The sequence below is a fragment of the Oreochromis niloticus genome, linkage group LG16, assembly GCF_001858045.2.
Source record: "Oreochromis niloticus isolate F11D_XX linkage group LG16, O_niloticus_UMD_NMBU, whole genome shotgun sequence".
NCBI lineage: Eukaryota > Metazoa > Chordata > Actinopteri > Cichliformes > Cichlidae > Oreochromis > Oreochromis niloticus.
In genome coordinates, this window is record NC_031987.2 from 14,132,309 (window position 1) to 14,147,758 (window position 15,450).

The 15,450-nt window shown below is 40.4% G+C and overlaps 1 protein-coding gene across 1 annotated transcript; it reads left to right on the forward strand.

The window, feature by feature from the left end:
* Nucleotides 1–100: 100 nt before the first annotated feature.
* Nucleotides 101–13,991, forward strand: LOC100710769 (X-ray repair complementing defective repair in Chinese hamster cells 5). The gene is made up of 21 exons (XM_003447433.5): nt 101–252; nt 584–697; nt 804–987; nt 2,005–2,053; nt 2,175–2,297; nt 2,539–2,718; nt 3,488–3,602; nt 4,706–4,844; nt 7,218–7,330; nt 7,500–7,562; nt 7,646–7,783; nt 7,872–7,959; nt 9,044–9,174; nt 9,404–9,600; nt 9,793–9,880; nt 11,444–11,513; nt 11,666–11,775; nt 11,996–12,092; nt 13,116–13,183; nt 13,273–13,347; nt 13,533–13,991. The coding sequence occupies exons 1-21, from the start codon at nt 238–240 to the stop codon at nt 13,545–13,547; spliced, it is 2,172 nt and encodes a 723-aa protein (XP_003447481.1). The 5' UTR covers nt 101–237; the 3' UTR covers nt 13,548–13,991.
* The last annotated feature ends 1,459 nt before the right edge of the window (nt 13,992–15,450 follow it).

Here is a 15,450-nt window from a genome sequence, read left to right on the forward strand (position 1 = left end):
TGCTTTTATCGGACCGCCGCTTCAGTCTTACTACCACAGAAGTATTTGTGACGTCTTAATACCGGTCTTGACAAACATTGTAATTTAAGGTGAACAACAACAATAAATTCGTGAGATATACGGAAGAAGTCTCATCGTAAACAGGAACTTAGTTTCGGTTCCTAGTTCATTGTTTCTTTCCGGATCCATAACAAAGTGACACAGTCTTTGCTTTGGTGGAGGGAAAAGAAGAAAAAGATGGCAGGCTCTAAAGTAAGTTGTTTTATCTTTTAATTGCTAAAGAGATAAGTCACGGACATATACAGGCTTGTTAGATACTGTTTACGACATTAAATGTGCAGCTTTTATTCGTTAGGAACAGTTTTTTTTTTTTGTTTCTTTGAACTTTTGAGACCTTTAGCGTCAGCGGCGTGTTGAGACATGTCCAGCCTGAAATTATCACGCTCCTCATTCAGTGCATACAAGGCTCGCATACTCGTTTTATCTGTATGAGAAAGCACGGCCTTAAAGTAACATTTGAGAAGCAATTTAGTGTTTTTGGCACCTGTAAGTGTCGTAAATTAAATAAGTGTGTCCTCTGCAGACAGCTGTGGTGCTGTGCATGGATGTGGGGCTTACCATGTCCAACTCTGCACCGGGGGAAGAGTCTTCCTTTGAACTTGCCAAAAAAGTCATCCAGAAGTTTGTCCAGCGCCAGGTACAACTGCACATTTGTTTTTGTTTTTGTTTTTTTTAAAAAAAGCACCCTAATGAGGCTGTCGATTTCAGCACCCTCCCAACATGCTTTGCCCCTCCTCTGTCAGGTTTTTTCAGAGACGAAGATTGAGCTGGCTTTGGTCCTGTTTGGCACAGACTCCACAGACAACCCTCTGAGCCAGGATGGCCAGTACCAGAACATCAGAGTACATCGACACCTCAGGATCCCTGACTGCGAACTACTGATAGAGATTGAAAATCAGGTCCAACCAGAGAGTAAGGAGGGTGACTGTATCCTTCTCCCGAACTCGTTTCATTAATACCATGTAGAAACCTAAGTCTGCAGGCAAAGTACTGTACTAAAAGTCTTGAGTCACCCATCATTTAATTATATTTGCCATTAAAACACGAAAAAGGTGCAGAGATTTATTGAAAATTTCAAGCTTGAAAGTCAATATTTGGTATGATCACCTTTATTCTTTATCACAGCCTTAACTCTTATAGGCAGCTTTCTCATAATTTCTTTCAGGAATTGTTCTCCAGGCTTCTTGAAGGACTATCAAAGCTCTTCTTAGAGTGTGGGTCTTTATCCGTGTTTGAATGTTTCACAGGTCCGTGTCAAGTAGCCATACAAACAATCAAAAAAAAGATTCTTCTGAATAGGGCTGTTCGATATAACGATATATATCGGATGACGATATGAAAACGTCTATCGTTTCATATTACGCTATCGTTTCTTTTGTGGTGTCGCAAAATAAACTGTTTACGGTAATATTTTTTCGTGGTTTTGATTGTCACTGTAGAAATTCTTAAGGTTCTCTCTTTCTCTTATATTTAATATAACCACACTACGGACGGACAAGCGACTGTTTTATGCGTTGTTGTTAGCAACAAAGACGGTAAAACCATCGCGTGGCTCCACCGTCCGCTTGTTTATTTTCCACATAAACCTTTCACAATAAAGCTGAAGATCCTGTTGAGATCAAAATAAACCGAATCACCTGAAATACTATGCAGAGTGTTTACGGAGAAGCTAAAAAGACCCGTCAGGTGCTAAAAAATAAACCTTAGAACAGGCTTTTCCCTGCAGCACGCCATGTAATGAATACCCACAAAGAAAACTGCGGCTGTTTAGAACTTGGATCCTGTCTTTTTTTTTTTTCTTTTAGTGTTTTTTATGAACACTAATATAGATGGCAGTAGTGAGATGAAGACTGACCCTTCATTGAAGTCTGTGGGATAAGATTTGTGTGCAAATTGATAAAGTGCTTAAATTTTGTCTGAGTCTCCTTAACTGGTCTGTAACAGGGCTGGATGCCCTTGTAGTTTGCATGGATCTTCTTCATACTGAAACAAAGTGAGAAACTCTCTCAGATTTCATAAATAATTCATGGACTTCACTGAAAAATAAAACCTGACCTGTTCACGTATCTAAGTTTTCACTGTATTCAGTACACTTCTAATGGTACCTTTCCAAGGGGGAAAAAGTATGATTGTCTCAACATTGCCCTGCTGACTGACCTCAACACCCAGACCAACGAAGAAAGCCTGGAGGTTATCATCAACAACCTCACTCAATCTGGCATCACCATGCAGTTCTTGTAAGGTTCAAACATAAACGTTCACCATGTTTTATTGCTTTATGATACTTAATATGATGAAAATATTAATATTTCTATGTGATAATCAATATTTTGATGATAACTGGTAAAAATGCAGAGTGCAAGAGAGGCTTATCAAACTGAATTGTAAAGCTGATTGAAGCAGATTTCATGATATTTGGTTACTTTTATCAATCTTTTAGTTTTTTTCTTGATGTAACTGTAACCTTTGGATGTCCAGTTTGCCTTTCCCTGTGGAAGAGGATAAGGAGGGTCAAGGGGATTCAGAGAGAAGAGATCCCGGTCACCCGGGGACAGGCAAAGGTCTGTCCAGGGAGCAGAAGAAAAACATGGAATTGGTGAAAGAGATGATGCTGAGCCTGGATGTGGAGGACGGCCTGGATGAAATTCACACCTTCAGGTTAGTAGACTTCCTGTAACGCTTTTGTTCTCTGGAATGGAATAATGTTATTTGTAAATTAGGATGAACTTGATTTTTGGTGTCTTAGATTACTTGTTTTTGCCAGGTGAGTGTGCACACAGAGTAATGAGGAGCTTGCCAATAAGACTGTAAGGGAGGGAGAAGTAGAAAAAAATTGCATCTATAAGATGGAGTGAAAATGTTATCATACTGTATCAATCAAGAGCATCTCTGTGAAGAGGGTGCAGGAAGTTACCAAAGTCTTGTGAATGCTTTTTTAAAAGCAGTTATCAAGATTTCTGGACCCCCCCCCCCCCCCAAAAACCCCCCAACAACATTACATTTAGTATCTCTACCTGCGAAATGCGCTTTCTGTTTCAGTGTGAGAAATATCAAATTAAACATTTATGTTCTTGCCATATGTGATCATTTACAAACATTCAGCCAGTTCTTGCCCAATACTTGAAAAATTGCCCTCTCATTCCCATTTTCCTGTAATGTAAAAAAAACTTCCACTACAGCTCCCTTAATTGAATCATTTTTGGTACCAAGCATCGAGAAATACTTTCAGTATTGAGTCACCAATGTCTTCTCTGTTTCTAATGTTGGAACATTCCTTCCTCAGATTTTCAGAGTGTTGTTTTATCTTTGAGAACCAGGATTCAATCTGTGATCTATTTCACTGCTCTTGAACTCAGGCACACATTGGAAGTGTTTTTAATTTATGATCGAGTATATCTCCTTCTTCCATGTGTTTAAAATCTTGTAGGAATGCAATCGAGGAGCTGTGTATGTTCAAGCGGGTGGAGAGGCGACCCGTGGCCTGGCCCTGTCAGCTGACCATAGGCAGCTCTCTCTCCATCCGAATCGTTGGCTACAAAGCAGTAAGTTGACTTTGAAGAGCACTTGATTACTTACTTACTTGATTATTACTTATGGTGCTCCTGCACTCCAACCTGCCACACACTTATTTTCTCTGTGTACAGCTTCAGTTCAGAGTGCAGTAGAGTGAATTTGGCTGATGTCATTGCATCAGCTCCAGCCTGGCTTTTTTCCAGTGGCCTCCTGTTTGTTTAAAAAAAATTTTTTAAAGCATGTCTAGGGCTATCTCCAAGTTACACATCAGAAAGGTTGATGTAAGCCAGCTTTTAGTTGTAGATCCTAATGTGGGGTCCTTTTGAGCACTCTGGTGTTAGCCATGCTTTTACCATCAGGACGTTGGAACTATGGAACGCCAGGACTGCCATAATGAATTAATTAAATACACCATTAAATAATTAATTAAATGTGGCAATAATTAATTAAAATTGTAAATAATTAATTAAAATGGGAAATAATTAATTAAATAAATATTATTGACACATTTAATTATTTATTTATTTATTTCACATTTTAATTAATTATTGCCACATTTAAATAATTATTTAAATAAATATTTATTTAATTCATTTTGGCACTATTGACTCCTTCAGGTCTCACCATTAAATAATTTTATCTGTCAACCTCACCCATCAAACCCAGGGGGCGGGGTTAACGCTGATCGAGTCAAAACCATTGCTTTGGCCTGGTGGCCATTGTTTTTAGCACACAACAACCGGCATGTGGAAACTAACAGAACTGAACTTTGAAAAACCCTGTTTGTGTGTCACCAAATATTTTTAATTTTTTTTAGCCGAGAATGTAGTGGTTTAATATTCAGATATCTGGTTGGTTTGTCAAGATATAGCCTCTTTGCAAAAGTACTTCGATGATTTCGGAGATATCTGCCCAGCCCAGTCTCACGGCAAAGCGTGGGATAGACCCGAATCGAGCTTTTATTACCGCCGACAAAGCGCAGGCCCCGGTACACAGCTGCCACAACCCCCGATACGTGTAATTTTCTGGTAATGAGTAACTTCTGATTTCTATCTCACCAGTAACGGTCATGTAAATGTTCTGCATGTGAGGTGTTTTGTGATCTAGAAATGTTGCTTGTTGTGTCCTCCAGGTGACCGATGAGAAGCCGAAGAAAATGTGGATTACAGTTGACGCTCAATCTCACCAGAAAGATGACGTGAAGAGAGAAACGGTTTACTGCCTGGATGATGACAACGAGACAGAGGTGCAAAAGGACGACATCATCCAAGGTACGGAGGGCCATTTCAAACAGAGTTTAGTTTTGCGTTTTCCCACTACCGTATTTTCTGCACTATAAGGTGCACTTAAAATCCTTTAATTTTCTCAAAAATCGACAGTGCGCCTTATAATCCGGTGCGCATTATGTATGAATTCTAGTTGTGCTTACTCAGCTCAGATCAATTTTATGTGGGACACGGTGCTCAAAAATCTGTCAAAAAATGTTTTAGTACGACTTTGGTAAGCTACGAAGCCGCACCGCTTGATGGATTATCAGAGCATTACGGCTGCCGTAGTCAGGGGCCTCGCGGAGTAATCTGGGTCCAAAACTCCGTCCGCCTCAGGTCCCAAAGCCAAACGAACACTGCGGCACACTGAGAGTTAAAAACTGTCTACATTCTTTCAACTTTAATAAAATGATCAGTGTTGCTGCTTTACCAGGTGTAACAATTAAGTTTAACATCCAGACATCCATGAAAACAGAATTTATTAAATTTAACAGAGTTAGAAATTAGCAGGAAGTTAGCTCGCTAGCTTCCATCTAAATCAGTGGTTGTCAAACTTTTCACAATGAGTACCACCTCATAAAATATATGGCTCTTGACTGACGTTAAAGTACAGTAGTATAGGCCTATTTAACACCACATTCAGTTTACAGAGACAATTTTATTTCTTATATGAGTGTTATTTATTTTAACTGTCATAAACAGGATGTGACAAGTGATAATAATAACAACTGTACTGCATTAAAACATTCACAGCAGGTGGGATATCCAATCTTTAAGTGATGACCTGATGAAACCTGCCAAACTACTCTGCATTTATTAAGGCTTTTGTGTTTTTAGCATGTTTTAATGCTTTATATTTTGTTCTATTTAAACTGAACAAGCCCCTAAAAAAGTCATTGATCACCGTCGGCCTCTCTCGGTTTTTATCATCACTATTCATTTTAAAGCTCTGTTTTTAAAACTTTACGATGTAACTACAGCCCAGCCCATGCAGCAGTATATTAATGACTAAACATATTGCAGTTGTTCTTCTGACTGAAGTTTGGTCCGTTTACAGCAGGGGTGTCGAACTCCAGGCCTCAAGGGCCGGTGTCCTGCAGGTTTTAGATCTCACCCTAGGTCAACACAACTGAATCAAATGATTAGTTCATTACCAGGCTTCTGGAGAACTTCAAGACATGTTGAGGAGGTCATTTAACCATTTAAATCAGCCGTGTTGGATCAAGGACACATCTAAAACCTGCAAGATACCGGCCCTCGAGGCCTGGAGTTCGACACCTGTGGTTTACAGCATCCTGTAATGCGATTACATTTGTCCCTAACCATTGGGAACCCTCATCGAGTGGAAAAAAGTTAGTGTTCATCCTCCAGAAAAGGGCTGTGTTTTTACCATCGGTGTGACAGCGCCGTGCCGCCTTTGCAGTTTTAAGGCCTAGGGAAACAAGCCCACCAGCGCTCTGCAGCCGCCGTGACCGCTGGCGATAAGGAAAGGCTACTCCATCCTAAAAAAGGAGACAAATCACAGAAGAGGACTCACGCTCGGGGAGATGTTTTCTGGTTGACTAAGGCTCCCAGAAGAGCCTTGGGAACTCTCGTGTTGTCTTTGCATACCTCCGCAATGGTATTTTATTTAATCTTTAAAAAAAAAGGGAGATATCCCGCTTACCACCAGAGCGAGCCCAAGTACTGCTAGTGGTACGTGTACCACAGTTTGAGAAAGACTGATCTAAATATAATATACCATTTTCTGACTGAGGGATTTCTGAAAAAAATTAAGATGTACAGCTCTGCTATCACTTCCAACATAAATGAAAACAGGAAAGTAAACAACAGTGACATTTGTAGGGGTACTGAAGCTGGGCTAGCTGGTTTATATAATGATGTGCTACGTGATCGCTAGCGACACAGCTATGTTAGCATAAGATAAACACAGTGAAGCTGGAGGATGAACTCTAACTTTTTTCCACTCGATAAAAGTTAATGTGAGGGTTCCCGAGGGTTAAGGATAAATGCAATCGCATGGCAGGATGCTGTAAACAGACCAAACTTCAGTCAGGAGAACAACTGAGATAATCCATCCACAATATGAGGTTAGTCATTAATATACTGCAACAACATGGGAGCAGCTGCAAGAGAATTCAGCATTAATGAATCAATGGTACAGAAGTGGAGAAAGCAAGAAGTTGATTAAAGTTTGACTTATCTGACTGTTTTGTTTCGCTTAATGCGCCTTATAATCCGGTGCGCCTTATGGTCCGAAAAATACGATAGTTTGTTTTTATTTTATTTTGACTTTTTGTTGTTACACTTATCAATAAAAGCTGGTTGGACTCTGAGCTCAGGTGATCATTTAAGTTCACTTTTTTCTGCTCCCAGGTTTTCGTTATGGAAGTGACATTGTTCCCTTCTCCAAGGTCGATCAAGAACAGATGAAGTACAAGCACGATGGGAAGTGCTTCGCTGTGCTGGGATTCACCAAACAGAGCGCGGTAGTTTACTTTTCTGTGGAGACAGATCAATTTGTGGTTGCAACAGGATAGGCGTCCAGTGAAAAAATGCAAACATGCAGCGCTACCTGCTTTGGCAACCCCGAGTGAGTAAAACTGAAAGTAGCTTTATTGTCTAAGGCTGAGGCTGTTTTTGTTTCTGTTCTTTCAGATACATCGTCATCAGTTTATGGGTTCTCAAATCCTCAAAATCTTTGCTGCGAGGGATGATGAGGTAAGAATGGAGATAAATGCTACACAGCTGTTGAATACATGTTGATACTGACATGTATTGTCAACGTCTTGCTGCGTGAGCAGCATGCAGGAGTGGCTCTGTCGGCTCTTATCCGCGCGCTGAATGAACTCCAGATGGTGGCTATTGTACGCTACGCTTATAACCGCACCAGCAACCCTCAGGTGGGCGCAGCGTTCCCCTGTATCAAGCAGGACTCTGAGGTGAGGAGCACGCTTTTCTTTATGTATATATTCACTACATTTGTGGCTGTTAGCACAGGGCTAACGATGCCTCTCTCACCCTTTGTAGTGCCTGATGTACGTCCAGCTGCCGTTCATGGAAGACCTCAGACATTTCACGTTTCCTTCTCTTGAAAACAAAAAGTTTACTCCATCAGGTACCGTTTCTCTATTTTAGGGGATTTGATTTGTCACTTTGCAGATTCTCCGCAGTCTTCATATAATAAAAACATTCATTTCTGTGCCACGTACGCGTCACATCTGTAATTTATGATTGCTGCTCCTATTACTTAAAGATTGTCTGCAGTATTCCTGGATGATTAATTGAATTTTTATTTCAGTTACAGTTTTAACGCTCATATGATTATGCAAATAAGAAAATGTAGATGAATCAGTTGCTTAATTATTTGGTATTTTGGTCATTTTTGTTTTGTCTTATGCTATAAATCAAGCGCAGTCCTTTTCTTTACAGTGGTGTGCCAACATCTGGCCTCAAAAGCCCAAACTCATCAAATGTGTAGTTCAGCTCAAACCATTATGAAGATAAGGCGCTTTTTTTTGTTTCAGGAAGATCTGTAAAAGTCAAAACAAGCTCTGTAGATGGAGTCTGCAGCTGTGTGGGTCTCCATATGCCGCGTTTGCACCTACAGATTTTTTGCGATTGAGGTTTGGGGGCTCAACAAAGTCGCTTGTGAGAAGGTCTTCGCTGTCAAAAATATTCGCTAGTCTGAGTTTCCCTACTGAACAACCATGTCCCCCCCCAATTATATTTAAAGGTCGAGTGAATCTACTGTTTAATTATACTTTTTTGGCTGTTAGTTTTGCCAAGATTGTCTTACTCTGCAAGTATATTTAAAGTTGTGCAAATTACTCTGCTTTAAATATTATGTATCGCTAACACCAGAAATGATGAACTTTTGTCCATTTTGAAAGCAAGATGTCTCTAATATCACTGAAAAACAGCCTCACTGTGCAGGCTTAATGTTTCTGCAGAAGAGAGAAAGTGTTCTTTCAGTTCAAGCCAACGTTTTAGTGCATAAGCATAAATCACTGTACACAAACATCTGAAAAAAGTCATGGGATTCTTAAATGGTTTATATTGGCACAGATTCAGAATTGCTGGTCTGATAACTGTGGCCCCACAGTTCCATGATATTGATTGCATTCGACTTGCACTGTATAGTGTAAATGAGATTAAGATGTAACCTTGAATGAGCCGTCATTGTCGTGTGATTGCTGTAGATGCTCAGCTGTCTGCTGTGGACTCTCTGATTGACTCCATGATGTTGGTAGAAGAAGATGAGAACGGAGAACAAAGAGACTTGTTCAAGCCCCATCGCATTCCCAACCCTGCCTTCCAGAGGCACTTCCAGGTACTGCAGTGCAGATTGCAATAAAGAGATTCAGTGTGGTCTCCTTTTACTTCTGAGTAGAGGCAGATTGCAACTTTTTTGAAGAAGATGTGGAGTGTTATTTCAGCTTAGACGAAAAAGCTTTCATCTGTCTGACTACAGCTCAACAAGCTAGCAATTGACTATTATTTAGCCAGAATTGCTTCCTGCTCAGTCTCTGTTTGGCTCACCTCTCCTACCATCATTTTAGTGTCTGCACCATCGGGCAGTAAGCCCTGGTACCCCTCTTCCTCCGATAGAGCCATGGCTGAAAGCTGCTCTTGATCGTCCTGAGGTTATTACAGAACGCTGCCAGGATCCACTTGACGTGCTGAAGAGGAAATTTCCTCTCACTGAAGTGGAGAAGAAAAAGAAGCTTAAAACTAGTGCTCAGATTTTTGGCAAAGAGTAAGTTTAGCTTGTGTGTGGTGGTGCGTCATGGACAGTAATGCATATTGGAAAGGATTATATGATTTATGCTGTTTCATTTCACGGTAGTCTGTTGCAAGATTTGTACTGGTTATAAAAATGTTAAAACAACAACAAAAAAAGCAGGATTGACTTTCAAGGTTTTAACAAGCTGCCATTTTTCATTTGAAGGTCAGAGGAGTCCGAGGCAAAGAAAGTAAAAGAAGACGAAGCAGAGGAGTATAACCTGGCCAACATTGCTGAAGGCTCTGTTACCTCGGTGAGAATCAGGGGGAGGGCTGGATGACTTAATAATCCTAGGAGATGGGCCCGCTGTGGTTGTGCTGCAGCTAGCCTCCTCCCCTATGAATAATTTTTAAATCTACATACAAAGGAACTAAAAGAAGAGACAAATAACAGAAATTAAGTCACACCTGCTGCACTTTGTCCACCATATGTCCCTACCGCTGGTGCACTTCGCCTCTTTCATGAGTGCTTTCATGCAAGCTCAGTCCTTCCTGTTTGTCTGTCCTATCAGGTACTTAAATGGCTCTTCTTCCATCCTTCCCAAAAAATGCTGTCTTTTGAGACGTGGCAGTATTTTCTGTTGGTGGAGGGGCATTATGATGATAAAGCTCACTGAACCATTATAGGGAGGAAAATTAGTTTAAGATAAAGTCGTCACATGAATATATTTTCAACACATTGTTCCAGCAGATTGTGTGAAGGCTACAGGGCCTCTTTTATCCAGGATCCAGGACAGTTGGTATCTAATGTACAGTGTTGGGAAGGTTACTTTTAAAATGTATTCCACTACAGATTACAGAATACATGCCCCAAAATGTATTTTGTAACTTATTCTGTCATGTTACTCAATGAGAGTAACGTATTCTAAATACTTTGGATTACTTAATGTGTTATCAAGCTTTTTACAACATGAATGTACTATTGCTGTGTGATTTATTACTATTACTGAAGATTATTCGCCATACCAATACCAACTAGATTTTTAAATCTTAATATAAAATGAGTAACAGTAGGGTGGACATTAGGTAAGGCTGCACGTTTTGCAGCCACTGCATATAGAAAACTATTCTGCGCATATGTAAAACAGGTCCGCGGTTCCGAACCGTAGTAAAGGGACCTCTGGCTAATACGTCGGTTTCCGTGTCGGGCTCGTAGCTGAAAACTAGCTTTACTTTGCTGTCTGGGTCAACTTTGCCAGCGAGAGACAGAGAGAGGCGTTGAAAGGCTGCTCCAACGGAACTTACTGTTTCGAAGGAAAAGACGAACAAAGTGTACAGTCGAGTCTTTATAGCTTACTTACAACTGGGCTACACTGCCCATAAGGCTACATTCTTTAGGGCTATGCTTGTAACAGTCTGCCTATTGCCTTCATATTAAATAATTTTTTGAACAGTAATTTTTAAACCTATTTCGTCACGTCATTATGTGGGCCGCAAGTAGAGGTGACAGCCTAACATATGAAACAGGAAAACACCACCGTGTAATCCATTTATTTCAACAAAGTAACTGTATTCGGAATACCATTTTTAAATGGTAACTGTAACGGAATACAGTTACTCATATTTTGTATTTTAAATACGTAATGTCTTTCAGTAATAAGAGCCTAAAAATTTCCCTCTCGTGGAGTGGTGAAGAATCCTGAAAACACCTGGACCACATGGATGGATATTACAGAAGTTATTCAGATATTCCTGTTAACAAACAAGCTGCATGACATCACACAGTGTCCTTGATGGAGATAATAATCATCTGTTCCGGATAATCATCATTTTTTTAACTGACGTGTTTTAAAACTTCCATTTCATTCCCTAACCAGGTGGGAAGTGTTGACCCAGCTCGAGACTTCCGCGCTTTGATCAAACAGAAAATTCTTCCGTTCGGAGAAGGTGAGCTCCAGAATTTTTTTTTTTTTGCATTGTTTTTGGCCCGATATATATATTTTTTCCTGCTGGTACTATAAACCGTAATCACTCGTGTTCAGCTCCTGTAATTGTGTTTATCTCTTTGTTTGGTTGCGGTGACCCTCGTGTCCTTCCAGTCTGCCAGCAGCTGACTCACAGGATAGAGCAGTTGCTAAGCAACAAGAACACACAGTACTACATGAAAAGCATCACCTGTATCCAGGCTTTCAGAGAGCAATCCGTTAAGGTAAATAAACATTCACATTGATCTTCCTTTGGAGGAGCGAATGATGATGCAGTGTTTCCTGTTGGTTTGGCGTTTATTAGGATTATGAGCCTTAATAAGATTACGACTGTGTTTCTTTTCTTGAACACACAATTATTTGCTTATGTGTCTGTATGTAGATTAGAGTTTTTTTCAAGACTGTTGAAAAATGGAGTTTAAATGTTTTATCTTTCGTACGCAGCTGGCAAATGCTGAACACTACAATAGCTACCTCCAGTCCCTGAAAGGAAGCATCCCAAACAGAGGACTAGAGGTGTTCTGGGAACTGCTCGTTCAAGGTATGATATGCCTTTTTACTTAGAGCTGTGGTGTTTCTCCCAACTTCGCAATATTTAACCAAGTCAAGAACACTCACAAGGAAGTAGGTCCAATCAAGAGATGCCTTCATGAACGGAAAAATGGAGGGTTTACAACTTGGTTTTGTCTTCTTATGCTCAAGAAGAGGACGACCAAATTAGACTTTGACAGGAAACACCTAACAGTGCCTGCAGAGTTCTTTGGACAGATGAAAACATGATTAATTTGTACCACAATGAGGGACAGCTCATATCACATCATCTGTCATACATAGTGGAGGCAGTCTTATGCCGGTGGTCACTTGTTGATTGATGATGCGATCAGTTCATTATCTCTGCTCAGATCCTGTCAAATGCTAAAAACCGAAGAATAAATTGCAAAAAAAACAAACTGCAAAAGCAACCCAAGTTTCCCAAGGGAAAGAAATGGGATAACTCTACAATGGTCAGTTGAATACTGACATGGTGTCAGTCACCCATTAAAGCAGATTTACGTTATCAAATACAAAACTGAAACCAGACAGACCAACAAAAAAGCAGCAACTGAAGGTTGTTGAGGTGAAGGTGTAGCAGATCATCTCAAGGGAGGAAATATAACATTTAGTGATGTCCAAGGCTTCTAGACTTCAAGCTTCTATTGGCTGTAAAGGATTTTCATCCAAGTATTGAAAACAATCCTTATATTTAAAATTATGTTAGTTTGACCAGGTAGTTTTGATTTTTTGAGTTAGTTTTGGAACTGAGGGCCTGTATATTTAAATAATTGCAATTCCTAAACTGTTAATTCATAAAAACTATGAAAATTATGGCTTTGTTCAACAAATTATGGAGCTGATGATCCGAAGATCAAGTAAAGAACTGTAGTGTAGATTTAAAGAAACATTGCAAACCTAAAATATTCTGATGAAAATAGTGATTTTTCCATTTTATTTTTTTGAGGGGAGAAAAAAAAAGTTTCGCCTCAAATTCAGGCAGTTTGTATCTAACGTTGAGTTTGATCAACAGATGGTTTAACGCTGATCAGCAAGGATGAGGTGGAAGGAAGCACCGTCTCCAAAGCCGAAGCTAATCAGGTGACTTTAATGTGAATTTGGTACACGTATGAATTTGAGACGATCTTGAGAGTGTCTCTTTCTTTGACTGAAACGGTTTTTTTTCTCAGTTTCTGGTTGCTGAGGAGCAGAAAGAGGAGGCAGCTCCTGCACCAGTTGAAGATACTGGAGATGTTGATGACTTGGTAAGTGTGCAGTGTTTATTTCTGACATGTCTTTATTTTTATTCAAATACATGTTTATGTAACTGTTGTGACTCAAATGGTGTTAAAACCATTTCCTGTGTATCTACATGGGGCGTGTGTGATGTGTTGAGCTCTCAGATATAAACTCTTAGGGGTTGCATGTTTTTTTTTTCCTCTCTGTGCAGCTGGATATGATGTAAAAGGAAAAAAAGATGGAAGAGGAGTGTTTGCAGTGGACTTCAGAGAAATCAAAAGAATGCACGCTCTCAGTCCAGCCAGACCAAACCAGTTCAGCCGTCCATTGTTCCTTCCTCCCACTTGGAGTCTTGCCATACTTTGTAACTCTGCACTTAATGGATCAACTGTGGTTTACACATGCTGTCTAAAAGTACTTCACTTTAGAAATTACAAAAAACATTCCACGTACTTCAGGCAAAGGCTTTCTGTGTTTTGTTTGAGATTGTAAAAAATTACTGCAGTTCTTGTGAGTCTTAAGGTGGTACTTGCATAGTAATTATGTCTACAGTATGCATTGAAAAATAAAGAAACCCTTATAGACTTTACAGAAGACAGAAATGCAGTGCCCAACAAACTGACGGTTTATTATGAAAAATCATTAAAAGCCTTATGGTTGATTAAGAGTGCATGACTTGTATTATATTTTTGTGTATGAAAATACTGATTGATCTTCTGACAAGATGTAGCAAAGCACAATGCTGTGACATCATTTGCAAATTATACAGTGCATAGCAGACTAAACCAGTTTTGTGTTTAAAGCATAGACTGTATAAAAAAAGAGAACGTTGTCACCATAATGCCACCCTTTGGTTTGTGGATCACTATTTTGAATCCTTGACTTTAGCACTTTGGAGCCAGAAGTGACCATATTGGGGGGAAAAAGGGTGAAACGTGAGAAAGTCTTGGAGAAAAAAAACTTTTTCTGAGGCGGGAATACCAATTTAATTAGGGCCATGAGTATGCTGACAATGGTTCAAAATGGAAAAAGTTTTGTCCCACTTACCCATATACACTATATACCAAAACTATTCACTCGTCTGCCTTCACATGCATATGAACTTGAGTGACATCCCATTAATGCACAGGGTTTATTATTGTCAGCCTACCCTGGGCATCTGTAACAACTTCAACACTTCTGGGAAGGTTTAGGAGTGTGTTTATGAGTAGTTTTGACCATTCTTCTAGAAGCGCATTTGTGAGGTCAGGCACTGATGTTGGACGAGAAGGTTTGGCCCACAGTCTGAGGTCAGGACTGTGCAGCCGGCCATTTGAGTTTTTCCACACCAACTCGCTTATCCATGTCTTTGTGGACCTTGCTTTGTGCGCTGGTGCCCACTTGTGTTGGAACAGGTCTAACCTAAACTGTTCCTATAAATTGTCCATAATGTCTTGTTGTGTTTTGTGTTGACGCATTAAGAGGGTAAGGGGCAAAGCCCAAATCCTGAAAAACAACACTGACACTTTGCGTTGGGGTTGGAAACCATGAAGCTCTCTGTAGACTGTTGTTGAGCTAATCTGAAGGCTACATGTAGTTTGGAAGTCTTTAGCAATTGGCTCTGCAGGAAGTTGGTGACCTCTGCATACTAAATGGTAAATGGCCTGTATTTGTATAGCGCTTTACTTAGTCCCTATGGACCCCAAAGCGCTTTACACTACATTCAGTGATCCACCCATTCACACACTGGTGATGGCAAGCTACATTGTAGCCACAGCTCCCCTGAGGCGCACTGACAGGCGAGGCTGCCGGACACTGCCGGCGTCACTGGGCCCTCTGACCACCACCAGTAGGCAACGGGTGAAGTGTCTTGCCCAAGGACACAACGACCGAGACTCTCGGAGCCGGGGCTCGAACCAGCAACCTTCCGATTACAAGACAAACTGCCAACTCTTGAGCCACGATCGCCCCTCAGCAGCCGTTAACCCTGCTCTGTGACTTTGTGGCCTACCACTTCATGGCTGGGTTCCTGTCATTAGTGCTTGCTTTCACTTTGCTATAATACGACTAACAGTTGACTATGAAATATTTAGTAGCGAGGAAATTTCATAACTGGACTTGTTGCACAGGTGACATCCTATCACAGTACC